Here is a 27923-nt window from a genome sequence, read left to right as displayed (position 1 = left end):
ACTTGGTGTTAGAGATTTTAAACTCAGGCTGTCCTCAGGGGGACCTAAAAGGACACAGAGTTAATGTCAGTGCCCTGGGGGTTGGAGACTGTGAGTCCCTCAGGGAGCTTTGCTGGATGCGGCATATGGAGCGCGGGACTGAAGATTCTGACACCATCTCAGAGAAACAACTATGTTCAAGTAGTGAGCATGAGGGAGTCTCACCAGATACCTCGCATCTTAGTCAGTGCCTGGACCTAATAAGGCTCTTGCATTCCCAAGTTCCAGAAGATATTAACCAATCAAAACTCAAGGCTTTGATGTTTGCTGTCACATAGAAAGGAAAAACTGGTCTTCTGGGAAAGGTAATCATTAAAATCAGAGCAAGGAAAAAAATGGTTACAAAATGGTTAAAAAAAAAAAAATGTTTACAGCACACAAAGCCCATGGACACTAATTGTCTCACCTCTATCTTATTAAAATACAAAAGGAACAAGTCAGACTTCTACACATATTTCCTTTGGTTCTGACTTCCTCACCCTGTTCCTAGGTTCCAAAGCAACAGGTGTCACCCAACTGCTCCCAGAGATCCTCCTAGAGTATCATTCTCCACCTGCAGGTCTGCCTCACTGCAGCTGCCCTCATGGACAGAGCCTGGGCGACAGAGCGAGACTCCGTCTCAACAAAAACAAAAAACAAAAAACAAACAAAAAAAGGAAATACCTGGCTACAATTTTTTTTTTAAAAATTAGCCAGGCATAGTGGCATGCACCTGTGGTCCCAGCTTCTTAGGAGGCTGAGGCAGGAGGATCACTTGAGCCAGGAGTTGGAGGCAGCAGTGAGCTATCACCACAATACTGCACTCCAGCCTGGGCGACAGAGCAAGATGCTGTCACAAAAAAAAAAAAAAAAAAAAATTAAGGCCAGATGCGATGGCTCACACCTGTATTCCCAACACTTTGAGAAGCCAAGGTGGGAGCATTGCTTGACCCCAGGAGTTCCAGACCAGCCTGGGCAATATAGTTATATATCATCTCTACAAAGAATATTTAAAAATTTAGCCAAGCGGCCAGGCGCGGTGGCTCAAGCCTGTAATCCCAGCACTTTGGGAGGCCGAGATGGGTGGATCACGAGGTCAGGAGATCGAGACCATCCTGGCTAACACGGTGAAACCCCGTCTCTACCAAAAACTACAAAAAACTAGCCGGGCGACGTGATGGCGCCTGTAGTCCCAGCTACCCGGGAGGCTGAGACAGGAGAATGGCGTGAACCCGGGAGGCGGAGCTTGCAGTGAGCTGAGATCCGGCCACAGCACTCCAGCCTGGGTGACAGAGCAAGACTTCGTCTCAAAAAAAAAAAAAAAAAAAAAAAAAAAAAAAAAAAAAATTTAGCCAAGCATGTTGGCAAAGGCCTGTGGTCCCAGCTACGTGGGAGGCTGAGGTGGAAGGATCATCTAGACTCAGGTCAGGAAGGCTGTTGTGAGTTGAGGCAGCACCACTGCACTCCAGCCTGAGCAACACAGTGAGAACCTGTCTCAAAACAAAAACAAATCAACAAAAAAGAACTTTCCCTAGGTTGGTGCGGTGGCTCATGCCTGTAATCCCAGCACTTTGGGAGGCCAAGGCAGGCTGATCACCTGAGGTCAGGAGTTCAAGACCAGCCTGTACTACATGGTGAAACCCTGTCTCTACTAAAAATATAAAAATCAGTTCGGGGTCATGGTGCATTCCTGTAATCCCAGCTATTCAGGAGGCTGAGGCAGGAGAATTGGTTGAACCTGGGAGGCAGAGGTTGTAGTGAGCTGAAATTGAGCCACTGCACTTGAGCCTGGGTGATAAAGTGAGACCCTGTCTCAAAAAAAAAAAAAAAAAAAAAAAAAAAAAAATTCTCATTACTCCAGGGAGTTCCCTCTGACTGCTCCCAGTCAATCCACCTTCCAGCCCTGACCCAGGCAACCACTGATCTGCTCTGTGTCACTATGGATTAGATCTGGTGTTTCCAGAATTTCACATCAATAGAATTATATGGGATGCTCTTTTGGGTCTAGCTTCTTCCACACAGCATGTTCTTGAGATTCATCCATTTTCTGCATGTTTTAGTATCTTGTTCCCAGGTATCACTTTTAGCAACAGGAAACAGAACAAATTTCTTGAGTATATCAATTACACACCCTATTCAGGCAAGAATCTTTGAATCAATTTTATGACATGAAATGGTGTCTACCACTTTGCAGCTGCTGAAAAGAAGAGACACATCCTCGAGTGCAATGGGACGATCTTGGCTCACCACAACCTCCACCTCCCAGATTCAAGCAATTCTCCTGCCACAGCCTCCTGAGTAGCTGGGACTACAGGTGTGCGCCACCATGGCTGCTGGATAATGTTTGTATTTCTAGTAGAGACAGGGTTTCACTATGTTGACTGGGCTGATCTCAAATTCCTGATCTCAGGTGATCCACCCGCCTCAGCCTCCCAGAGTGCTGGGATTACAGGCGTGAGTCACCACACCTGACCTCTCTTTCTTGTTTCCCTGAAATTCCTTTTCTCTCACAACATTATCAAGCTCAGTGTCAATTTTCCATAAGCTGCAAAAAAAAAAAAAGGCCAAGGAGCTCAAAACCTAACATATGAAAAGGGAAAAGGCAAGAAGGGAATTTTAAAGAGGAAGAATGAGGGGCATATAATGTGTTTCTTGATTCTACCTGATATAAATTTCTAACTGTAGCCTGGGCAGCATAGCAAGATCCCATCTCTACAAAAAAATACAAAAACCAGCCAGGAGTGCTGGTACACACCTGTGGTTCCAGCTACTTAAGAGGCTGAGGCACAAGGATCTTGAGCCCAAATTGAGGCTGCAGTAAGCCGAGATCACATCACTGCACTCCAGCCTGGGTGCCAGAGTGAAACTCTGTCTCAAAATAAAAAGAAAAAAGAAAGAAAGAAATTACTTTGTTTATTTCTCTGAACGCCTGTGGTCTGCAATTCTCCTGCCTCCGGTCACCCAAGTAGCTGGGACTACAGGTGTCTGCCACCACGCCCAGCTAATTTTTCTGTATTTTTAGTATCGATGGGGGTTTCTCCATGTAGGTCAGGCTGGTCTCGAACTCCTGACCTCAGGTGATCCGCCCGCCTCGGCATCACAAAGTGCTGGGATTACAGGTGTCAGCCACCACGACCAGCCGAAAGTTTCCATTTCCAGCAAGTTCCTGGGCGATAATTATCATGGCCAAGAATGACAGTCTGAGAACAACTGCTCTGGAAGATTTTATCTGTGACCCAGAGCTTTGACCCTTTTGGGGATTTGGTGTCACGTCCTCACTGCTGGAGTTTGCTTCTTTAGTTAACAAAATCTGTCATTGCTCCCAAATCACCTGGTAGGGCTTATTCATTCTTCCTTGAGTTGAGCTTCTTTATCTTTGTTGTTATTAAAATGTAAGTTTCAAACATTTCGTTTTTCTTTTAGGGGCAGGGTCTTGCTTTTACCCAGGCTGGAGTGCAGTGGTGCCACCACAGCTCACTGCAGCCTCCCGCCGCTGGGCTCAAGCGATCCTCCCGCATCAGACTTCCAAGTAGCTGGGACTATAGGCACACACCACTACAACCGGCTAGTTTTTTTGCTTGCTTTTTAGAGTCCTGCTCTGTCGCCCAGGTTGGAGTGCAGCAGCACCCTCTCAGCTCATGGCAACCTCCACCTGCCAGGTTCAAGCGATTTTCCTGCCTCAGCCTCCCGAGTAGCTGCATTACAGGCATGCGCCACCACACCTGGCTAATTTTTGTATTTTTATTAGAGATGGGGTTCCACCATGTTGGCCAGGCTGGTCTCAAACTCCTGGCGTCAAGTGATCCACTCGCCTCAGCTTCCCATAGTGCTGGGATTACAGGTGTGAGCCACCGCACCCGGCTTGGCTTGTTTCTTTTTTTTTTCTTTAATGTGGTAGCTGGGATCTTGCTATGTTGCCCAGGTTGCTTTTGAACTGAACTCCTGGCTTCAAGCGATCCTCCTACCTTGGCCTCCCAAAGTGTTGGGATTACATGTGTAAACCACCGTACTTGGCCTCTAATTTCAGACCTCTCTTGTCAGGAGTTTGGTGAGATTTATGTAGGAGAGGTCTCTGTGTTACCATGGGCTCTCCACTAACAACTTGCTGTGTGCCCAGCCTAGCCTCAGGGCCTTCTGCAGGCTTGGTGTGGCCATGCCTCCCTTGACTGCAGCACAGGGCAGGTCTCCTCCAGGCCCTACATCCCAGTCACCCTCCCCTCAAGGTCAGTGTGGGGGAATTTATCTGTACATCACTCTCTAGGGTAGAGGAGGTGTTGGTTTTGCAGGAAGCTAACCCAGTGCCTGGCATCACATACTAGCTGGGTTACTGTGACTGACTTTATCACTCCATATACCATGCCTGTTAGGAGGGCATAGGTCACCCTTGCAGCGCTGGTACAGGCCTCAGCTGAGTAATACCCCGTGATGGTGCCTGAATGGTCCAGGAAAAGGTAGGTTCAGCAAGGGGTGAATGAGGGCAGGGGGAGCCCAGGGGACTCTGGGAAGGAAGGGAGATGGACAGCGACTGACAGGACCACCCATGCCCATCAGGTGCCGCCAGTCCTGCCAATGACACCCAAGGCAGGAGGTCATTTCCCCCGGCCCCGCAATGAGACTGAGACTCACGATGTTGCCCAGGCGGGTCTTGAACTCCTAGCCTCAAGCAATCCTGGTTTCGCCTCCTGAGTAGCTGGGATTATAGGCATGCACCATCACGCCATGCTTTTTTCTTTTCTGTTTTTTAGGACATCACTGTGGTTTTATTGTTGTTTTGTTTTGTTTTGTTTTTTGGGACAGTCTCACTCCGTCACCCAGGCTGGAGTGCAGTGGCGCAATCTCAGCTCAGTGCAACCTCCACCTCCTAGATTCAAGCCATTCTCCTGCTTCAGCATCCCGAGTAGCTGGGAATACAGGCATGCCCAACCATGCCCGGCTAATTTTTCTATCTTTAGTAGAGATGGAGTTTCACCATGTTGGCCAGGCTGGTCTCAAACTCCTGACCTTAGGTGGTCTGCCCACCTTGGCATCCCAAAGTGCTGGGATTACAGGTGTAACCCACCATGCCTGGCGGTTTTTTTTGTTTGTTTTTTGTTTTTTGAGATTGCCGGGGCTGGAGTGCAGTAGTGAGATCATGCACACTGCAGTCTCAAACTCCTGGGCTCAAAGGATCCTCCTGCCTCTGCCTCTAGGTGTACGTGACCACAGCTGGGTAATTTTCAATTTCTTTTTTTTTTTTTTTGAGACGGAGTCTTGCTCTGTTGCCCAGGCTGGAGTGCAGTGGCGCCATCTCGGCTCACTGCAAGTTCTGCCTCCCAGGTTCATGCCATTCTCCTGCCTCAGCCTCCTGAGTAGCTGGGACTACAGGCACCCACCACCATGCCGGGCTAATTTTATTGTACTTTTAGTAGAGATAGGGTTTCACCGTGTTAGCCAGGATAGTCTTGATCTCCTGACCTCGTGATCTGCCCACCTTGGCCTCCCAAAGTGCTGGAATTACAGGCGTGAGCCACCGCACCCAGCCTCAGATATTTTTGTAGAGACAGAGTCTCACTATGTTGCCCAGGCTGACCTGGAATTCCTGGGTTTCAGCAATCTTCCCGCCTCAGCCTCCCAAAGTAGAAATATCAGTACTGTTGTGATTAGCTACCATTTATTGAGCACCTACTGTTGCTCAGTCCTGTGCTAGGGATTCGATGTATGTTATTACAGCCTTCTATGAAGTGGGCAATATCACAATATCATGCCTATTTCACAAATGAGGAAAGAGATTCAGAGGGCTCAAGTTACTGGTACAGAAACCAAGTCTGTTTGGCTCCAAAGTCCAGGCCCTGCCCCCCTGCCCTCTCCCATGACCCAGAAGCTTGAAGGGCACTGAAAAAGAGGAAATTAATTCTAGCTAATGAGGGCCAGAAGGTGCTGGAACCCACAGCTCCTGCTTCCCGGAGTTCCCTTCATCAAGCATCAAACAGCTTCTTTAACCTGAAGGGTCCAAAGCAATGGCCTCATAATCTAGTGCCTTTCAGAGGGAGGCCAACAGCTATTATTACCCCCCACTGCCAGATAACTCAACTGAGGCCCAGGGAAGGAAACCTGTGCCTGGGACTCCGGCATCTCAGTGGTCCGGAAGAGAAGCCAGGAGTCGCTGATCCTAAGGAGCAGCGTCCAGTGAGACAGGAAGGGATCAGGCACCGGGGTTGCTGGAGCCACGGGGCGACCTCCCCTTTTTCCTGGCTCTTTCCACATGCCACAGTCAAGGACAAGAACATTTTAGGGGCTGAGACTTATTCTACAAACACGGACAATTGCTGTAGCAGAAAGGGTGTGGTACGGGGTGGGACCTGACAGGACACGTGGGAAGAAAGAATGAAGAGGTGAGGGGCTGAAGGCGTGGGAGCAGTTTTCCTGGCCAGGCAGGCATCACTGTGAGGTCAGCGCAGAGCCACTCTACCCCTAGTAGCGTGGGTTGGTGGGTTTGCCATAAGGGCTGCCTGGGGACACTGATTAGTCCCGGTAAAGGTGACTGCTGAGCTCCAGAAGATGCGCCTGGGAGTGTTGGGGGCGCAGGCTTCCTGAAGGGGGATTCCCAGCAGGGTGGCCCGAGGCAGGTCTGGCGCCCCCACCCTCTCGTTTAGAGGCTGGGAGGACTGGCGTCCCCGAGGTCTCACTCACCTCCGAGGCCATGTTGGGCGGTTCCTCGTCGTCCGGAAGCTTGGGTCCTCCAGGTCTGGAAGACAAGGGTTGACTGACGACCTCCTTGGCCAGCAAGGTCCCCGGGCCGGGCCGACTACGAGCTCAGGGCATTGCGCTTGGCCGAGCGCAGCCGTTAGTGACGCGGACGTGAGCGCGCGCCACGGTTCTCGGCGTCCTCCGCGCCCGTCCCGCCCGTCCTGCCGCGGCGCACTCACCTTCGCCGGGCCGCGCGGACAGTGTCGCGCTCGCCACTGGCCTGACCTTTTCCGGCCTGGACGGCATCAGCTGGCGCCCGGCCCTGTCCCCGCCCCTGGCGGCAGCCGTGCCAATAGGAGGCCGCCGGGAGGAGTGGGCGTTGCCTCCGTCCTCCAATCCTGGCTGTGGGCGGGGACACCTCCGGCTGAGCTGGAGGCTGTGGGTCCCGGGACTGGGAAGCCGGCGCGGAAAGGGACAGGGGTACCCCGGCGGGGAAGGGGACGGAGCTGGGGTTGGGAAGGGTGGTGCCTCGGCGTTCGCGCTGTGGCCAGCAGACATGCAGGGGAGTGGAGACTCGGGCCATGGGTAGAGGCTACGACATCAGGCCTGGGCCTGGCGGGTTCACAAGATACATAAGGTGAAATGGCATGTTCGCTCATTCATTCATTCATTCGTTCATTCATTCATTCATTCATTCATTCATTCAACAAACACATACGGAGCACCTTTATGTGCCAGATACAGAGTTAGAAAGGCATCCAGGAAAAAGGAAGGAGCATAAGAAATAAAGCCTGTGGCAGGCGCGGAGGCTCACAGCTGTAATCCCAGCACTTTTGGGAAGCAGAGGTGGGAGGATCGCTTGAGGCTATGAGTTGGAGACCAGCCTGGGCAATATAATAAGACCCCGTCTCTACAAAAATGTAATTAAAAAAAGAAAATAGCCGGGCGTGGTGGTGCACCCCTACAATCCCCTAGCTATTCAGGAGGCTGAGGCGGGAGAACTTGAGCCCAAGAGTTGGAGGCTACAGTGAGCTATTGTGCCACTGCACTCCAGCCTGACTCCTCTAAAAAAGAAAAGAAATGAGCCTGGGCACGGTGGCTCACGCCTGTAATCCCAGCATTTTGGGAGGCTGAGGTGGGCGGATCACCTGAGGTCAGGAATTTGAGACCAGCCTGGCTAACATGATGAAACTCCGTCTCTATTAACTGGGTGTGGTGGTGAGCGCCTGTAGTCCCAGCTACTCAGGAGGCTGAGGCAGGAGAATGGCTTGAACCTGGGAGGCAGAAGTTGCAGTGAGCCGAGATCGCACCACTGCACTCCAGCCTGGGCAACAGAGTGAGACTCTGTCTCAAAAAAAAAAAAAGAAATTAAACAGAAAAGAAATGAAGCCTGACTTCAAGAAGTTCCAACATAGCATGGAGGAGGAGTGCAGGGAGCACAAGGGGTGGGTGTAGGGGGGCGTCTCTATTGGGTACTCAGGGAAGATGTCCTTGATCTGATTAATTATTCAACCAAAATGACAGGCTGGATTCTAGGCACTGGGAGTACCCTGAAGGGGTTTCCAGTAAACCTGTCCTCTGCATTGGGTCTTGGAGGATAGGGGGAATTTGCCCAAGGAAGAAGGGGAGAAGAACATTCCAGACAGAGGGAGAAGTCTGGACAAAAAGGGTGACTGGCCTGCTTGGAGAACAGGAAGTCATCCAAGTGGCTATAAGAAAAGGTAGGGAGGAGACATGGAGGAGTTTGGGGGAAGGCTGTGAAGAGTTTTGAAGGTCAAGACAGGGAGTTTAATCTTGGTTCTTTAGGTCATAGGGAGCCCCAGTCAATTTTAAAATCAGAGGAGCCAAATTTATTTTATTTTTATTTATTTATTTTTTGAGACGGACTTTCGCTCTTGTTGCCCAGGCTGGAGTGCAATGGCATGGTCCCGGCTCACCGCAACCTCTGCCTCCCAGGTTCAAGCAATTCTCCTGCCTCAGCCTCCCAAGTGGCTGGGATTACAGGCATGCAACATCACGCCCGGCTAATTTCGTATTTTTAGTAAAGATGGGGTTTCTCAGTGTTGTTCAGGCTGGTCTCGAACTCCTGACCTCAGATGATCCACCCCCTCCCCCGGCCTCCTAAAGTGCTGGGATTACAGGTGTGAGCCACTGCTCCCAGTCAAAACCCCATCTTAAAAAAGAAAGAAAGGAAGGAAGAAAGATAAATCTAGCTATAGTATTGAGCTATATGGGACGGAATAGAGGAAGAAAAAGAGACCAATGGGGGGAATGTGTTATAATTTAAAGACTTTAAGCCCTGGCTCAACTTGAGTTGAATTATTTGGAATTCCCAGAATATATCCGACTGTTTCAAGCCTTCCTAAATGCTCTTCCCTGTGCCTGGGATGCCCTTCCCTCAGTGTCGGTCTTGCTACCTCCCATTCATCCATCAGTATTTTAGCCAAACATCAACAATGTCAGGTTGATCCAGGTGTCCAACTCTGAGCTCCCATGTGATCCTGAGTAGTACGGGCATTTAGCAATCTTTTCCTGATTTGGAAGCACTGTAGTAGTGCCTTCTGGGCCTTCTCCACCACCCAAGTGGTAAGCTCCTTGCAAGCAAAGCTTCATCTGATACATTTTAGTGCCCTGACTCCCAGCCCTCTCCTGTCTTCCCCCACAGAAGCCCTAGAACTGGGCTGCAGCTGACCACTGGGAAGCCAGGAAAGACTGTGAGACCAACTGTATGCGATGTTATCCTGAAAAACGCGAAAATGGAGTGGCAAGTCCTGAGATCCACCAGCTAGTGTTGAGGCCTGGCATCCCTTTCTGGGAGGCTTCGTGTGAAAGCCAGTGGCATTCTGCAGACGTGAGGTCATACTTCTGAATATGCAGCAAAATACTGGGGCCAAACGCTTTGACAAATGAATTGAGGCTAGAGAGGTGGAGAAGTGGTTTGGCAGCAGGGCTGTAACCACAATACCTAACATGGGTAAGTAACCAGGTGGCAGGCTCTGAGCTAAAATCCATCTGATTGCATCTTCATGACAGTACTGTTTATAGATAAAGAAACAGAAGCCGGCCGGGCATGGTGACTCACACCTGTAATCCCAGCACTTTGGGAGGCTGAGGCAGATGGGTCACCTGAGGTAGGGAGTTTGAGACCAGCCTGACCAACACGGAGAAACCCCGTCTCTAATAAAAATACAAAATAAGCTAGGCGTGATGGCGCATGCCTATAACCCCAGCTACTCAGGAGGCCGAGGCAAGAGAATCACTTGAACCCAGGAGGCAGAGGTTGTGGTGAGCCAAGATATTGCCATTGCACTCCAGCCTGGACAACAAGAGCAAAACTCTGTCTCCAAAAGAAAAAAAAAAAAACAGAAGCTGCAAAGGGTTAGGTGTTAGAGGACATGTACACAGATAGAAGGGGACACTCAGTCTGGCTGCCCAGATGACAGAAGAGAGGTTGTCAGTCCAGGTTTCTTTGCAGCAAACAGCAAGCTTGCAAGCTTGGTGGAGGTGATGCTGTAGGTATGGGGAAGGGAACTCAGGAAGAAAAGAAAGACAGGAAAGCAGCATAAAGGCTTGCAAAAAAAAAAAAAAAAAAAAATCAAAAACAAACAAAAAGCAGACAAATCAAAAGAGTCTGCAGCCAAGTCCCTGACAGTCAACACTGAAATGGACTTGAGCCTTTATCTTGAGGAAGCATCCTTGGTATTAAAAACTCATAAGAGGCCCGGGCACAGTGGCTCATGCCTGTAATCCCAGCACTTTGGGAGGCCGAGGCAGGTGGATCACCTGAGGTCAGGAGATTGAGACTGGCCTGGCGAATGTGGGGAAACCATGCCTCTAATAAAAATACAAAAATTAGCTGGGCGTGGTGGCGCACACCTGTTAGCCCAGCTACTCAGGAGGCCAAGGCAGGAGAATCGCTTGAACCTGGGAGGTGGAGGTTGCAGTGAGCCAAGATCACGCCACTGCACTCTAGCCTGGCAACAGAGTGAGACTCCGTCCCTGAAAAAAAAAAAAAATTAGCCAGGTGCAATGGCGTGCACCTGTAATTTTAGGTACTCGGGAGGCTGAGGCAGGAGGGTCGTTTGATTCTGGTTGCAGTGAGCTGCGATCGCACCACTGCACTCCAGCCTGGGCTATAGAGTGAGACTTCATCTCAAAAAAAAAAAAAAGAAAGAAAAAAATACTTCAAAATACTAATAGTGTAATAATCAACTGCACCTCATAGTTTGCTAAGCACCTTTGCATTCCTTATACCTCTGAGCCCTCCAAGGCTGTGAGTGGCATCATTCCCCCGTTACAGCTGAGGACCCTGAAGTCAGAGGCTGTAACTTGAGGAATGGGCTCAGAGCAGATCCTGGCACTGAGCCCAAATATGATAAGAAGAGAGACAGGTGGGTCCAATGGCAGACCTATAGTCTATCCAGAAATGACATTCCACATATGGTTAATAACTCCTAGAGATGGGAGTGAGGGGTGAGCATGCCCTTTTGAGGTTAAATTAGTTAATATATATTAAAATATTAAGATGAAAATAAATTATGCCTTGCTCAATAGTATTAATGATAGAATTTCTTGTATAAAAAGAAATTACAGAAAGAACCAGAATACAAACTCTAACGATTTGTTGTTTATGTACAGATGTATAGCAAAATATATACACAAATTTAAAAAATAAAATGCTGAGCTAAACTCTACCATGCAAATTCAAGAAAAGTAAAGGGCTTCAATTATAATATTTGGAAAAGACAAGTTTAAGCTAGAAATATTAAAAGAGGCAAAGAAGGTACGAAAAGGCATAGTTTTTCTTGTTTTTTTTTTTTTGAGACGGAGTCTTGCTCTGTCACCCAGGCTGGAGAGCGGTAGCATAATCTCGGCTCACTGCAACTTCCGCCTCCCGGGTTCAAGTGATTCTCCTGCCCCAGCCTCCCAAGTAGCTGGGATTACAGGGACACACCACCATGCCCAGCTAATTTTTTGTATTTTTACTAGAGATGGTGTTTCACCATTATGGCCAAGCTCGTTTCGAACTCCTGACCTCAAGTGATCCGCCCACCTCGGCCTCCCAAAGTGCTAGGATTACAGGCGTGAGCCACTGTGCCGGCTGAGTTTTTCAATATATCTCTATTAAATATATATGCCCCAAACATGATACTTATTTATTGATAATTTATACCCTGCCTATTTCTCAAAATGACTTGAGAAAACTGCACAACATAGCGACAATACACATACAGAAATTAAAAGTGAAACAGGAATACATAAAGATATAACACACAAAAATCAAACTATGATTAGATCAGGTAAATGAGTGTTCTGTTTTGGTGTCACAGAGGCATTTAAAAATATAGTAAGTACTACAGATCTTTGTTCCAGCAAAATTCCTTCATGCACATACCCAGCTTTGTTCGATCCCTAGGGGTCTACAACCACTAAACCCCTACATGCTAAAGACTCCTAGGCAGGCCATAGACCCCAGGTTAAGAACTCTAAAGTAAATGAAAGTCAGAGAAAAGTATGGATTTGAACAAAATAATGAAAAAATGGAGTTAACAAATAGAAGTGGTAGAACAGAAACACATTTTGAGATTACACAAATGCTTTTATAAAAATTGATAATATATCCAGGCCCAAAGAAGTCCTATGGACACTTAGAAATGTTGACACCACATACAATAAGAGATAAGCAGCAATACCCTAAGCATTCATCACTTAGAAATATATATATATTTTTTGAGACAGAGTCTCACTCTTTCGCCCAGGCTGGAGTGCAGTGGCGTCATCTCAGCTCACTGCAAGCTCTGCCTCCGGGATTCACACCATTTTCCTGCCTCAGCCTCCAGAGTAGCTGGAACTACAGGTGCCCACCACCACGCCCAGCTAATTTTTTGCATTTTTAGTAGAGACAGGGTTTCACCGTGTTAGCCAGGATGGTTTGATCTCCTGACCTCGTGATCCGCCTGCCTCAGCCTCCCAAAGTGCTGGGATTACAGGCGTGAGCCACCGCACCCGGCTATTTTTTGTTTTTGTTGTTGTTGTTTTCCCAGAGACGGAGTCTTGCTCTGTCACCCGGGCTGGAGGGCAGTAGCACAATCTCGGCTCACTGCAACCTCCGCCTCCCAGGTTCAAGCAATTCTCCTGCCTCAGCCTCCCCAGTAGCTGGGATTATAGGTGCCTGCCACCGTGCCCAGCTAATTTTTATATTTTTAGTAGAGATAGGGTTTTACCATGTTGGCCAGGCTGGTCTCAAACTCCTGACCTCGTGATCCACCCACCTCAGCCTCCCAAAGTGGGATTACAGGCACACACCACGATGCCCAGCTAATTTTTTGTATTTTTCCCATCTCTACGAGTTATTAACCATATGTGGAGTGTCATTTCTGGATAGACTATAGGTCTGCCATTGGGCCCACCTGTCTCTTTTCTTGTCACATTTGGGTTCGGTGCCAGGATCTGCTCTGAGCCCATTCCTCAAGTTACAGCCTCTGGGATTACAGGTGTGAGTCACCAAGCCCGGCCCACTTAGAAATATTTTTAAATAATAACACTTGGGCAAAAGGAAGTTCTTAATACTATAACAAAAAACACCACATATCAAAACTTACGGAGTGCAGACAAAGCTGTAACTCTAAGAAGGAGGAAAAAAAAATGGCCGGGGGCGGTGGCTCACATCTGTAATCCCAGCACTTTGGGAGGCCAAGGTGGGCGGATCACAAGGTCAGGAAAGCGAGACCATCCTGGCTAACACGGTGAAACCCCGTCTCTACTACAAAAAATTAGCCGGGCATGGTGGTAGTACCAGCTACTCGGGAGGCTGAGGCAGGAGAATGGCGTGAACCCGGGAGGCAGAGCTTGCAGCGAGCTGAGATCATACCACTGCACTCCAGCCTGGGCGACAGAGCGAGACTCCCTCTAAAAACAAAACAAAACAAAAATCATAGACCAAAGTACCTACATTTACTTCAAATATTTAAAATATGATTAATTATATCTAAGTAATCTTAGAATTATAAAGTAAAAAAAACAAACAAAAAGGAGAGAGAACACATATATGCTGACAAAACGAAGAGATTAGTAAATAAAAGCAAGAGTTGGAGATTTGTACTACTCAGCAACATCTAAGTAAACCACTGCCGTAAAAAGAAAAAAAAAGGACAACAAAAACAAAAACAAAGAACAACTAAATTAAAAGATAACTGATTAAAATATCGCCAGGGATGATCTTTTATAACTGTACACTGTTTGAGAATCTAAATAGAATAAGAGGGTTTTAAATAAATATCTAATAAGCCGGCCAGGCGCCATGGCTCACGCCTGTAATCCCAACACTTTAGGAGGCCAAGGCAGGCAGATCAGGAGGTTAGGAGTTTGAGACCAGCCTGACCAACATGGTGAAACCCCATCTCTACTAAAAACACAAAAGTTAGCCAGGCGTGGTGGTGCATGCCTGTAATCCCAGCTACTCAGGAAGCTGAGGCAGGAGAATCACTTGAACCCAGGAGGCAGAAGTTGCAGTGAGCCGAGACAGCACCACTGCACTCCAGCCTAGGCGACAGTGAGACTCTGTCTAAAAAAAGAACAAAAAACCCCCTATAAAACAAGGAAAGAATTTGAACAGAGGGAATGAGGCTCTGGGGCTCTGGTCATACTTCCAAAAAAGAAAAGTACCTGGTCTTATCATGTTTATCTGTTAACCCCTGGGGAGAGGGGATCTTCATCTCCATGTTACACAAAATTAGAAAAAGAGAGGGAGGGAGAGGAGGAGAAAGTACATATTTCAAAATGCAAGAACAGCACAGAATTATGAGCTGGGAGTGATGCTGGAGTGAGCAGGGGTGGCCTGAACTCCATGTGCTCAGAGTGGGTAAAGCAGGTTGGCCGAAACAAGGGTTTATGTGCAGAAAAGCTCCTGAAAGTTGGTTTTAAGGAGAGTGGTGACTTGTGCAAAGTGATGCTTTAAAAATCAATTTGGCTGGGGTGTGCAGGAAGGATGGGGAGGGAGAGACCAAAGGTAGGTAACAGACATTTGCCAGATGATAACGGTGGGGGAGAGGGGCAGGGGTAAAGAGGAGGTAGATCTTTCAGGGGCCCCTGCTTGATGTCACCTGCTGTCCCAACTGCATTCTAGCATTCTCTCTTCACTCTTGATAGAGACAGACCTGAAATGAGGCCACTTGCAAGCAATGCCCAGGGCACCACCCAGTTGGTCCAACTGGTCACACAGAGGGTTCTGGTGGACAATGGAGTGCTGAAACGTTAAATGTTTCACATACATAGCAAAGACAGGGGCTGGACAGAGGCATGACTGGAACTCCCACCATGACCTCTCCAGCCCATCATATCTGTCATTTGGAAATCTCTGGCCTATCAAGCCCAACTTAATTATGGCTTTCCCATGTTTATTCATCAAAACTAGGCATAATGGCCATGCTGAGCTTCTGATCAGCTGCAATAGCCAGTGTTACCATGATGAGGTTATGTTAGCTCAGCCATAAATGTTTAGGAAACTTCAAAACAGCCTAGACTGCCTCCTTCCCCACTAGCTCTGAGGAGCCCGAGGGAAGTCAGGACTAAAGAGATCCCCGAGATCCCAGACAAACACTTTCCAAGCGCTCAACTGACCATCACTGCCTGAGCCCATCCCTGAGGCTCCGGGTACAGGGAGCAGGGAGTGGGGGCACTGAGACAGAATGGCCTTCAAGCTCTGCTCAGCCAAAGCCAGCAGGCTGACATTGGAAGCTGTCAAGAGATGCATAAAAGCCCAGCACGGGCTGGGTGCGGTGGCTCATGCCTGTAATCCCAGCACTTTGGGAGGCCCAGGCAGGCAGATCATGAGGTCAGGAGATTGAGACCATCCTGGCCAACATGGCGAAACCCCGTCTGTACTAAAAATACAAAAAATTACTCAGGCATGGTGGCACGTGCCTGTAGTCCCAGGTACTCAGGAGGCTGAGGCAGGGGAATCGCTTGAACCCAGGAGTCGGAGATTGCAGTGTGCAGAGATCACACCACTGCACTCCAGCCTGGAGACAGAGCAAAACTCCATCTCAAAAAAAAAAGCCCCGCACAGGGCCCACAGCCTGGCTGCACACTAGGAAGTTATAATCACCTGGGGAGCTTTAAAACCTGCCACCACTGGGGCTGATTGAACTGGGCCGGGTGGGACACAGGCAATGGTACTGTTTAAACAAGCCCCACATGAACTCCTAGTTGGCAGGCGGGGAAGACAGAATAAGGAAGCGCGGAATGACACTGCTGCTACAGGAGGCTCAGGATGGCGTCCAAGAGGACGTGTCCTTGTGTGGGACAGTGCATCCACAGGCATACACAGCCCAGGCTGCAAGGGGCGGAGGGAGGGAAAGCCCTCTTCAATAAGACGTCCCACCGCTCACAAACCAGATGGGAACATCTCTCCAGTCCGCAGAAATGCACAGGGGTGGGGCAGGGGTCACTCTGGGAATCTGTCCTCAGTCACCATGACTGCTCACAGTGGCCAAAGCACTTTCACCATGGCCGCATTCTGAATGGCAGCCTGGCACCAACCCTTAGAGGCACGTGGCCAGTTCCCATTACCCCAACTCTTGGATGGGGAAATGGAGCCTGGGGAGGTTACAGAACTTGTTCAAGTTCACGCAGCTAGGAGGGGGTGGAACTAGGACTTGAACCCAGACCTTCTGATTAGAACACGGCCTCCTCCAACAAGCCACCCAGCTTCCCAGGTCCCCTGACGCTGGGGTAGGAGGGCTGCGTCATTGTCAGACCAGACCAGACCCAGGCCCTGCTAATGTCCAAGGCACACTGTGGTCTTGGGGACACTGTGTCTCAGGGAGGGGTTATTCCTGGAGGGCAGTCACGTCCAGTGCCCAGGCTGAGTCACAGCTGGGTGTCAAACATCCTCCGGCCAACAGGATCAAATCTCTATCCTCCTATAACAGAGCTGTCTGAGGGAAACTGCCCTAGGGCTAAGGAGAGGGTTAAGAGACCATGCCCAGGGGCTCACCACCCGTACCCCCAATCCCAAGCCCCACCCTCCAGACCTGCCTTTGTTCTGCAGACCTGTTTTGGTTGTCCCCACCAATGTCCAACCCAGTGAGAAAATTACACTTTGCTGCTGACACTTCTACTTTTGAATTCATTTTTCTTCCACTGATTTGGACTGTGAGTGTGGTTTCTGTCTTCTAAAAGTGCCAGACTGCAGCCTGATTTAAAGAGTTCATTTGATATTTTCCTGGGTTTAACTCAACTTTCTCCCTCTTGGCATTTATTCTTCTTCTGGATTCTGGGAAAAGCAAAGACAGAGTAAAATGAAAATCTGTAGGCTTGGGAGTCAAATGCAAGAAGGAGAAACTGAAAGCCAGCTCTCTTTTCCAGCTGCCCTCCCTATCGCCCCAACTTCTCTTCCATGCAGAAAACCTGCTGAGAGCTGGCGTGCTTGGCCGGGGGCCACGTGGGGCCTTCCTGCTAGTGGGATGTTCAAGAGCGCTTAGGTTGGAGGGTTTCCATTCAGCATCAGGGAGGTAGGTGGGGTCTTGGAGACCATGCGATGTGGAATAAGGGCTCCATCTAGCACAGGCTTTCAAGCTTTTTGTGGGCTCCTCTTTCTATAGCTTCTCCCCAGAATGAATCTTCTGATGGCGAATCAGGTGCGAGCTCCCCCGGAAGGACTTGCCACACAGATTGCACACGTAGGGCTTCTCTCTGGTGTGGGTTTTATAGTGCTCGATGAGGGCTGACCGGTGCCGGAAGGCTTTGCCACACTCGCAGGTGTAAGGCTTCTTGCCAGTGTGGATTCTCTGGTGCTGGATCAGCGCAGAGCTGTGGCAAAAGGCCTTGCCACACTGACAGCACTCGTAGGGCTTCTCACCGGTGTGGATGCGCTGGTGCTCGATGAGGGAGGAGCTCTGGCTGAAGGCCTTCCCGCACTTTTGACATTTGTAGGGCTTCTCGCCGGTGTGGGTCTTGCGGTGCTCAATGAGGTTGGAGCTCTGGCTGAAGGCCTTCCCACACTCATCGCATTTGTATGGTTTCTTCCCAGTGTGGATCCGCTGGTGTCGGATGAGGTGTGACCTGTGACAAAAGGCTTTCCCACAGAGATCGCACTCGTGAGGTTTCTTTAGGGTATGGATCTTCCGATGCTGGCTCAGGCCTGAGCTCTGGTTGAAGGATTTCCCACATTCCTTACACTGATAAGGTCTCTCTCCTGTATGAATCCTCTCGTGTTTTCTGAGGCTGGAGCTCCGGCTGAAATCCTTCCCGCATTCCCTGCATTCGTAGGGCCTCTTTCCGGTGTGGATCTTTTGGTGCTGCGTGAGGGCTGAGCTCTGGCGGAAGGCCTTCCCACACTCCCGGCACTCATAGGGCTTCTCCCCGGTGTGGATGATCTGGTGCCTGAGCAGGTGGGAGCTCTGGCTGAAGGCCTTCCCGCACTCACAGCACTCATAGGGCTTCTCCCCAGTGTGGATCACCAGGTGTCGGAGCAGGTGCGAGCTCTGGCTGAAGGCCTTCCCACACTCTCGACACGCGTAGGGCTTGGCTGGTTGTGGGGTTCTGTGAAGCGTGTTAGGTCCTGAGTCCCCTCTGTCTGTTTCTGCACAATCGCATGGACTGGGTTCTTCACTGTGGATTATCTGACATACGCTGAGGTCAGATTTCTGGAGAAAGGTTTGTCCGAAGAGCTCATCATCCTGGGGTCTGGTTCCTGGGGGGATACTTTGATGCTGAACAGGGCTTGAGCACAAACTGAAATTCCCCTCGTAATCATCATGTTCTTCGTCTTGCTCACCAAGAGGGATCTCCTTGTAGATCACAGCCATTTGCTCCAAACCTCTTTCCTGAAGAAAAGGGTCCCCCAGGTCCTCCCCTGGGAAAAGTCCTCGTTGTGACTCTAACCTGTTCTCAAATGCAAAGGTCTCACCAAACTTGGTTGCTGGGGGAACCTCCATTGTGAATCTGCTATCATCCCCAATGGTTGTATTTCTTTAAAAATGTTCTTCTTTGGGCTACACTTAATGTTCTGACAATCTGAAAAGAAAACAGGAACGCTGTCAAGTCAGCAAGTCAAGCAGCTCATGTCCTAGAATGCCGGCTTCCTGTCCTAGAATCTAGAAATAACCAAATATGCATAAGACACAATCTTGCCCTGAAGACGATCCCAAATGAGTTAGAGGCAAGTTTTGCTTAGCACAGACAACTGAAGGCAGACAGACAGACACAATCAAGTGCCACATCATGGTGTCTAGACTCTACGGGCTGAAGGTGTTCAGAAAGGTGAGCTAAAACAGGAAGTGAGGGCTGGGCGCGGTGGCTTACACCTATAATCCTAGCACTTTGGGAGGCCGTGGCTGGCAGATCACTAGAGGTTAGGAGTGACCAGCCTGGTCACATGGTGAAATCCCGTCTCCGCTAAAAATACAAAACAATTAGCCGGGTGTGGTGGTGGATGCCTGTAATCCCAGCTACTAGGGAGGGTGAGGCAGGAGACTCACTTGAACCTGGGAGGCAAAGACTGCAGTGAGCAGAGATCACCCCACTGCACTCCAACGTGGGTGACAAAGCGAGACTCTGTCTCAAACAACAACAACAACAACAACTAGGAAGTGGGGCCACTGCAGAAAAGGAGCAAGACTCCAGCTACTGGGTGACAGAAAGAGAAAGAGAACTCTTCCCTTACCCTACTTCAGCCGCACTCCCTCCAGCCAAGTGCCCCAGCCTGGGAGTCAGCATAGCTGCTGTTATTCTCACCCAACTGGTCCCCTCCTATCTACTTCCTGAGGCTGCATGGGCAGCGTCTCTGTCTCTCAGTCCTCACTGCCACTCTGCAGCTCAGGCTTCAGTGCTACCTCCTGGGATCTTTTTAGTGCTCACCTCCAAACTAGCTGCTGACCTCTGGTTTCCACCTCTCCCTCTGGTGCATGCCCTACACTAACAATAGAGTCAAATATCTAAAACGTAAGCCCGATTATGGATTATGGTGGTTCCCTTCTTTTCTTTTTTTTTTTTTTTTGAGATGGAGTTCACTCTTTCGCCCAGGCTGGAGTACAGTGGCGCGATCTTGGCTTACTGCAACCTCTGCCTTCCAATTTCAAGTGATTCTCCTGCCTTGGCCTCCCAAGTAGCTGGGATTACAGGTGCCCGCCACCATGCCTGGCTAATTTTTGTATTTTTAGTAGAGACCGGGTTTCACCATGTTGGCCAGGCTGGTCTCAAACTTCTGACCTCAAGTGATCTACCTGCCTCAGCCTCCCAAAGTACTGGGATTACAGGCGTGAGCCACCGTGCCCGGCCTGGTGGTTCTCTTCTTAGGATCTTGTGACAGCCCAACTCCTTCACACCTGGCCCTTCCAATCCACCTCCTGCCTGTCTCTCCTATACACTTCTTCTTTTTTATTTGAGATAGGCTCTCGCCCTGTTGCCCAGGCTGGAGTATAGTGGTGTGATCTTGGTTCACTGAAACCTCTGCCTCCCAGGCTCAAGTGATCCTCCCACCTTAGTCTCCTGAACAGCTGGGACTACAGGTGAACGCCACCACACTCTGCTAATTTTTTTAATTATTTCTTTTTGTAGAGATGAGGTCGCACTGTATTGCCCAGGCTGGTCCCTCCAACACTTCCAATTTTCCAGCTCGATGACTAATTTGCACTCCTGTTGTCTGGTCCTAACAGGTAAGGACCATTCTCAGACTGCCACTTGCTCAGCCTTCAGGACTTGTCCAAATGTCCCCTTTTCTTTGCACCCTCAGGTTGTTCACCATCTCAGGCCCTCACCATTAGCTTGAAAATCCCCTAAGGGCAAATACTACACTCCTTCATTTCAGAAGCTCCAGCCCCCAGCACAAAAGCATAATTCCAGTGAACACAGTTGTTGAATAAGTGATCAAATGGAGGAAAAGCCATTTGTTTTTGTGCTAGAACTGTCACTTTTTTTGGTCAAAGAACACTTTAGTCAAATAAGTCAACTGTCTAGGACAGGGGTCCCCAACTCCCAGGGTGGGGGACAGGCACCGGTCTGTGGCCTGTTAGGAACCAGGCTGCAGAGCAGAAGGTGAGTGGAAGGTGAGCGAGCATTACAGCCTGAGTTCTGCCTCCTATCAGATCAGCAGCGGCATTAGATTCTCATAGGAACTCATACCCTATTGTGAACTGTGCATATGAGGGATCTAGGTTGTGCACTCCTCGTGAGAATGTAACACCTGATGATCTGAGGTGGAACAGTTTCATCTCAAAACCATCCCCCATGTCCCCCACCCATTCAGGGAAAAATTGTCTTTCGCAAAACTGGTCCCTGATGCCAAAAACGTTGGGGATCACTGGTCTAGGAGATACAAATAAATAAAACAGACAAAAGCAGAGCTGCTCCAGTTGAAGGACGGCGCATTAGCAGGGACAATGAAGGAAGCTAGAACAGCCCACTCAGCACTCCCCCTCCCAGCTGTGGCCCCTGAAGAAGCCCCAAAGAGCTCTATTCAGAAACTTCTGTGCTAGATAAAGGCAAAGTCTTCAGGTGACACAATAACGATAACAACAGCTCATATTCACTGAGCACCTACTATGTGCTAGGCATTAATAGGTCCTTCATGGCACCTCATTTAATCTTCACAACTCTATACAAAGGTACTATTATCCTTATACTGAATCTAGGGAGTAACTGCCTTAAAATATATATATACTAAATTAACCAGAATAGTCAGAACTCATTTCTACTTGAAAAAAATTTTTTTTTGTTGAGACAAGGTCTCACTCTGTCACCCAGGCTGGAGTGCAGGAGTGGAATCACAGCTCACTGCAGCCTTGACCTCCCAGGCTCAACTGATCCTCCCACCTCAGCCTCTCAAGTAGCTGGGACTACAGAGGCAAGTCAGCACACCCAGCTAGTTTTTTATTTAGAGATGAGATAATATTATGTTGCCCAGGCTAGTCTTGAACTCCTGGGCTCAAGCAATCCTCCCACCTCCACCTCCCAAAGTGCTGGATTTCAGGCATGAGCCACCATGCCCAGCAGAAATGATTTTTTTTTTTTTTTTTGAGATGGAGTCTCACTCTTGTTGCCCAGCCTGGAGTGCAATGGCGCAATCTTGGCTCACTGCAACCTCCGCCTCCTGGGTTCAAGCAATTCTCCTGCCTCAGCCTCCTGAATAGCTGGGATTACAGGCACTTGCCACCAGGCCCGGATAATTTTTGTATTTTTAGTAGAGACGGGATTTCACCATGTTGGCCAGGCTGGTCTCAAACTCCTGACCTTAGGTGATCCGCCCGCCTTGGCATCCCAAAGTGCTGGGATTACAGGCGTGAGCCACCACGCCCGGCCCAGAAATGATTTTTTAAAATGATTTTTCAGCCAATAGAAAGACTGGATGTATTTTAAAAAAGGACTGAACTAAAGTATTTTCTTTTTCCAGGACGGAGTGCAGGGGTGTGATTACAGCTCACTGGAACCTCTGGCTCCCGGGCTCAAGTGATTCTCCCATCTCAGCCTTCTAAGTAGCTGGGACACCATCCTGGCTAACACAGTGAACCCCGTCTCTACTAAAAATACAAAAAAATTAGCCGGGCTGGGTGGCGGGCACCTATAGTCCCAGCCACTTGGGAGGCTGAGGCAGGAAAACGGTGTGAACCCAGGAGGCGGAGCTTGCAGTGAGCAGAGATCGCGCCACTGCACTCCAGCCTGGGCGACAGTACGAGACTCTGTCTCAAAAAAAAAAAAAAAAAAAGAAAAAGAAAAAAGAAAAAAAGAAAAGAAAAGAAACAAAAGTAGCTGGGACTACAGGCACGTGCCACGCCTGTCTAATTTTTGTACTTTTTGTAGAGACGGGTTTTCGCCATGTTGCGCAGGCTGGTCTCGAATTCCTGAGCTCATGCGATCCACCCATCTTGGCCTCCTAAAATGCTGGTATTACAGGCATGAGCCCCCTCGCCCAGCCCTAAAGTATTTTCAAAAATTCTTAGATCACTTCAACTCCTCTCCCCCTCCCCCTCCTCTTCAGCAACCCATAATCTCCAACCCTTCCAGCTCTCTCACTCAATTTATGCTTTTCGACCTCATGAAATCCAAGCCATTTTTACTCTAGTTCTCCTTTGCTAGTTCCACCCCTTCTCCATCCAGCTTAGACTCTCTCTATACTATGCGAGTCACTTAACTCTCATGCTCCAGCACCATGCTCCTCACCTCCTCGTCCGGCTGCAACTAGCCGCTAAGTCCCAGCCTTCTCTACCAGTTCCTCCTAAGTTGTTAAATGTTGCCAAAAAAAATCATACAACTATGTATGGCATCACGACAAATTTCGAGTTTCCGATTTCAGCTGGGACCTCAGCTCTGGCATCCGATGACCTCCTCATTGCCAAGTCCCTCTCTTCTCAGTCCTCACCTTCCCACCCCATCTGGCACTGCTCTCCAATACCTCCTTCTCAAAACCCTTCATTTCAGAGGTTGCAAATTGGCAGCCTGGAGATCCTGCTACGTTATGTTTGGCTCTCGAAGAGTTCGGGTTTTCCTGTTCATTTTCCTTAGTTGCCAATATTTAAAACTCAGTAGGTTTCTGGCTTTCTCTTGAAAAACGAAGATGTGACAATATCCCTTCACCCGCCCACATTGCCTACCTGGGTGCATGAAAGCTTTGAGCTACCCCCCAACCCCATCCCCACCCTCGCTTTCTTCCCTTGGCTTCTGAACGCTTTCTTCCCAATTTTCATGCCTTCCAAGTTCTATTTCTTGATATCTTTAGATTGCAACTCTTCCTCCTCCCACCTGTTAAATCCTGATGTTCTCAAACTTCCCTCCGTAGAGGTTTTCCATTCCCACTATGTAGCCCCTACACGCTGAAGTCTCCACTCAGGATAAAAAGTTGGCAACCCTTTATCTGTCTCCCACAGCATGTTAAGTGTTTTTGGACCCAAAATGCAAAGGTCTGCAACTCCATGCTTCCCACCTCTGTCAGGGCCTTCTCCGGGTCCTTCTGCATCTGTCATCCCATCCTCCAGAGAGTCCCTAGGGCCTGGGCACCCTGCAAACCCTTAGTGTAGTCAAGGTTTCCTGGCTGGGGGCCCAAGAGTGGCCACGGACCCGCACACGCTGCCCAGGCGGCGACGTGGCGCCCCTACAGGTTTCCCCGCTACTGGGGACACGCGCACCCAGGGCCACCGGAGAGACAGGTGGTCAGGCGGACTTGAGTCACACCGACGGACGCGGGGCCACTCACCTGGGCCGGGGCGGGGCAGCTCACCTGGGCCGGGGCGGGGCCGCAGGCGGGCGGGGCGGGGCCGCACCTGAGCTGCTCCAACCCGCGGCCGAGGCGGCCGACGCTGCCTTGCTCCGCTGCAGCTGCGGACGCTGCGCCCGCGGCCGCCCTAGAGCCCAGAGCCCCGCCCCCGACCCGCGGGCACTTCCGGGACCACTCTAGGCCGCGCGGAGGTCCCGGCGTCTCGGTGGTCCCACCGCGCCGGGGTTTGCCGCGGGTAGCCGCCCGAGCCCCGGAACATAAGGACCCGAGTCAGGAGAGCCTCTCCGGTCGGCATGGTGGCTCTGGCCCTCCGGGAAACAGAGATGGGCAGGCGTTGGCAGGAGAGTAGAGGAGGAAACAGGTCGGGACGGGCGGGCGGACCTCGAGCCGCCGGCACTCGGGGAATCTGCGCTGGGGCTGGGTGCAAGCCAGAAGCTACTGAAGCAGCTGGGGTCTTCAGGGAAAGGAGAGTGGAGCCCCAGAGCTGTCGACCCTGTCACTCTACACAGGCACCGGGGTCCTGTTAGGATCTGCCTCCCTCAACCTGTTTCAAGGGTAGCCCTGGTCCTGCCTGCCCTCCCCGCCCCCAACAGAGAGAGATGAGAAGGGCAGGCGAAGAGCTAGGAGTGTCTGCGGGACCATCCCAGGACCCTGAGCCCTGCAACTCTCTGCATCCCAGGGCTGACTTCTACCTGAAGCGCGGTCTCTCAGGCGCAGTGGGAGGGAAGAGGAATGTGTTATTGAAATCTACGCCGCCCCCTGGCCGGGCGCAGTGGCTCACGCCTTTAATCCCAGCATTTTGGGAGGCCGAGGCGGTTGGATCGCGAGGTCAGGAGTTCGAGACTCAGCCTGACCAACATGGTGAAACCCTGTCTCTACTAAAAATTAGCCGGGAGTGGTGACACGCGCCTGTAATCCCAGCTACTGAGGCAGGAGAATCGTTTGACCCTGAAAGGCGGAGGTTGCAGTGAGCCAAGATAGTGCCATTGCACTCCAGCCTGGGTGACAGAGCGAGACTCATCTCAAAAAAAAAAAAAAACAAACATCTCCACCCGCTCCTTGCTGCTGATGGCAAGACTGACTCCTCCACCCAGTATTCTGCCCATGCCCGCCCCAGCTCAGGTGCAGCTGCCCAGCTTGTGGGAGAGCTTCCCTCCACAGTCCTTGGCCCAATCACAGGACATCAGGAGAACACATTGTCCCGAGAAAAGAGATTCTGCCCCAGCCGTCTGCCCACCTGCCTTCAGCACCCTCAGCCATGGCGCTCGAGTGCCCCCGCATGCTACCTACACACACCTGCCTTCCTGCCCCATCAATGCTCTGTGGGGCCTTGGGCACAGACTCCAAGGGGTAGGCAGTGGCTGCCCCTCCCCAAGCCAACAGCCTGAGCTTCATGGGGACCAGCCACCCTAGAGCCATAACCCTTGGACCATAACCAACCATGCAGAGTTGGGGGCATCAAGGGCTGGTTCCTTTTTCTCCCTCCAGCTCCTCAGGTCACAGGAAGGTCAGGCTACCAGTTTGAGTCCCCAGGGGGCCAGGGGGGAGTCTGGGCCATGCCCCAAAAGTCTCAGGTGCTTCCTCTTTGACAACAGTCCCCAGAATCCCCATTCCCCCGCACACTGCACCCCACCCCAAGAGTGGGTCTTCAACTCCCAGACCCACCACAGTCACATTTTTCAGCCAGGATCTCATGACCCTCACAATAGCTGTTGTTGACATGTTGAATATTATTAACCCATTTTACAGAGGGGAAGCAAGGCTCAGAGAAAGTTAAAAACGGACCCAAGGTCAGGGGCAGAAACGGGAGGCAGAGGGGAGGCACTCCTCTCACACCCCACCCCTAGGGACCAAAGCTGTAGCCAACAGAGCAGTAGTAATCCGCGTCATCTTCAGGCTGCACGGGACTGATGGTGAGGACACAGGCATTGTGGGCCTCATCCTTGGCTGCAGAGAATCGATCAGGGATGTCAGCAGGCCGGTGGTGATCCTCCTCCGAGCGGTAGTAGAGGAGATATCGAGGGGCACTGCCTGCCCGCTGCTGGTACCAGGACACACCATAGTCCCTGATGGTGACGTGCTGGGGGCTGAGCGTGCAGGAGAGTTGAGCCACTTGGCCTGGGAAGACCAGCAGTGCATCCGGCTGGGCCAGGACTGTCTGGGAGACTGAGAGACACAAACCCACTCAGGCCCAGCCTGAGCTCCTTCTCTCCCACCCCTGCCCTATGAAAACTTGGTTGGACTCCATGGAGACTTCCAGTTCCAAAGGGCTCATAGCCCAGTGCTATGGGATTAGCAGTGAATGGGGCGCAGGAGGCCTGGTTCTGTGTGACTTAGGGTGCCCTCTCTGGACCTCCATCTCCCTTTGTGAGTGAGGGATTTGGAGTTAGCCCCTAAGTCCCCATTAGTGCCATACCCTAAAGGATCCGTGTTCAGTTAAAGGCCCAGAGCTCAGAAGGTTGGACTAGCAGCCTCTAGGTCCCTCTGCTACCCACCCACGTTTCTGAAGAACTGTACCCCTCCTCCCCCACTTCCCTGCCCACTTCACTTCAGCTCTTCCAAACCCTGAATACAGACTAACCAACCCCAGGAACCTCCTGGGCTGTCCCACACATCTACTCCGCCTCAGGCAACTGGCTGCAGGGACCCTCTCAGGGAGGTTAGATTGCCTCAGGTCCTGTGGGGTAGGGACCAGCCCACAATAGCTTCCCCTGTGAAAAACTAAGAAGGAGACCCAAAGTCAGAGTCCGGGGCTCTAGTGATCTGGTTGTTCACCAATGGGAAAATCAAAACCCACACAGGGAAGTGATTTGCCCCAGGTCAAGGGCAGAGCTGCCTGAAGCCAGGTCACCCCTCTACCTCAATACCCCATCCAGCCAGGCGTGGTGGCTCAAGCCTATAATCCTAGCACTTTGGGAGGTTGAGGTGGGCAGATCACCTGAGGTCAGGAGTTTGAGACCAGCCTGACCAACATGGAGAAACCCTGTCTCTACTAATAATACAAAATTAGACAGGTGTGTTGGCGCATGCCTGTAATCCCAGCTACTCAGGAGGCTGAGGCAGGAGAATCACTTGAACCCGGGAGGTGGAGGTGCATTGAGCCGAGATTGCGCCATTGCACTCCAGCCTGGGCAACAAGAGCAAAACTCCGTCTCAAAAAAAAAAAAAAAAAAAATACCCCTCCCAGGACCTGCTCTACTGTCCCCATCCATTTGCCTCCTTGCAGGGGCCTTCTGGGTTCAGTACTGTTCCCCACCCCACACCCAGGTGAGTGAGGCCCAGGGAGGATTCACCTGACAGGAAGGTCCCCATCAGAAGGAAGCTGAGGCACCAGCAGGCCATGGCCAGAGGCAGGGAGGCAGGCAAGGAGAAGTTCTGCAAGGCTATATGCTCCAGGTGCTTTGGGGCACAGGGCTGGGAAGACCACTGGACCACAACAGAGCATGCAAATCAGCCTATTGACTGAGGAAGGAGGGGTGGTGACTGGCGCCCAATGGCCAAGCCCCATCTTCCCAAATGCCAGGGTCCTGGCACCACAAGGCCTTCCAAGAACAGGAGCCCGGCCGGGCGCGGTGGCTCAAGCCTGTAATCCCAGCACTTTGGGAGGCCGAGACGGGCGGATCACGAGGTCAGGAGATCGAGACCATCCTGGCTAATAAGGTGAAACCCCGTCTCTACTAAAAAATACAAAAAAAAATAGCCGGGCGACGAGGCGGGCACCTGTAGTCCCAGCTACTCGGGAGGCTGAGGCAGGAGAATGGCGTAAACCCGGGAGGCGGAGCTTGCAGTGAGCTGAGATCCGGCCACTGCACTCCAGCCTGGGCGGCAGAGCAAGACTCCGTCTCAAAAAAAAAAAAAAAAAAAAAAAAAGGAACAGGAGCCCAGAAGTTCTCATGTGCAGTTATAGCAGGTAGAAATCTACTTTTTTTATTGAGGTACAACTAGCATACAGTAAAGTGCATAAATCTTAAGTGTATAGCTTGATGATTTTATGTATATGTATGTATGCTCGCACATGCACGCGTGTGCA

The 27923-nt window shown here is 50.6% G+C and overlaps 2 protein-coding genes across 4 annotated transcripts; both read right to left on the bottom strand.

Moving 5' to 3' along the window:
• Nucleotides 1-15066: 15066 nt before the first annotated feature.
• On the bottom strand, nt 15067-24025 carry ZNF70 (zinc finger protein 70). 3 transcript variants are annotated; one of them, XM_017889504.1, is made up of 2 exons: nt 23603-24025; nt 15067-18702 (listed from the first exon to the last, which is right to left on the bottom strand). In XM_017889504.1, the coding sequence occupies exon 2, from the start codon at nt 18621-18623 to the stop codon at nt 17283-17285; it is 1341 nt and encodes a 446-aa protein (XP_017744993.1). In that variant the 5' UTR covers nt 18624-18702; nt 23603-24025; the 3' UTR covers nt 15067-17282. The 3 variants fall into 3 exon arrangements, with proteins under 3 accessions (XP_017744993.1, XP_017744994.1, XP_017744995.1); XM_017889505.1 differs by having other exon boundaries at nt 16031-18702; nt 23873-24025; XM_017889506.1 differs by having other exon boundaries at nt 16031-18702; nt 23897-24025.
• Nucleotides 24026-25603: 1578 nt separating this feature from the next.
• VPREB3 (V-set pre-B cell surrogate light chain 3) lies at nt 25604-27406 on the bottom strand. The gene is made up of 2 exons (XM_017889503.1): nt 27187-27406; nt 25604-26059 (listed from the first exon to the last, which is right to left on the bottom strand). The coding sequence occupies exons 1-2, from the start codon at nt 27233-27235 to the stop codon at nt 25737-25739; spliced, it is 372 nt and encodes a 123-aa protein (XP_017744992.1). The 5' UTR covers nt 27236-27406; the 3' UTR covers nt 25604-25736.
• Between the last annotated feature and the right edge of the window lie 517 nt (nt 27407-27923).

The sequence above is a fragment of the Rhinopithecus bieti genome, unplaced genomic scaffold, assembly GCF_001698545.2.
Source record: "Rhinopithecus bieti isolate Rb0 unplaced genomic scaffold, ASM169854v2 scaffold_19615, whole genome shotgun sequence".
Lineage (NCBI taxonomy): Eukaryota > Metazoa > Chordata > Mammalia > Primates > Cercopithecidae > Rhinopithecus > Rhinopithecus bieti.
The sequence above is the reverse complement of the archived record's forward strand: the minus strand, read 5'-3'. Positions and strand labels throughout refer to the sequence as shown.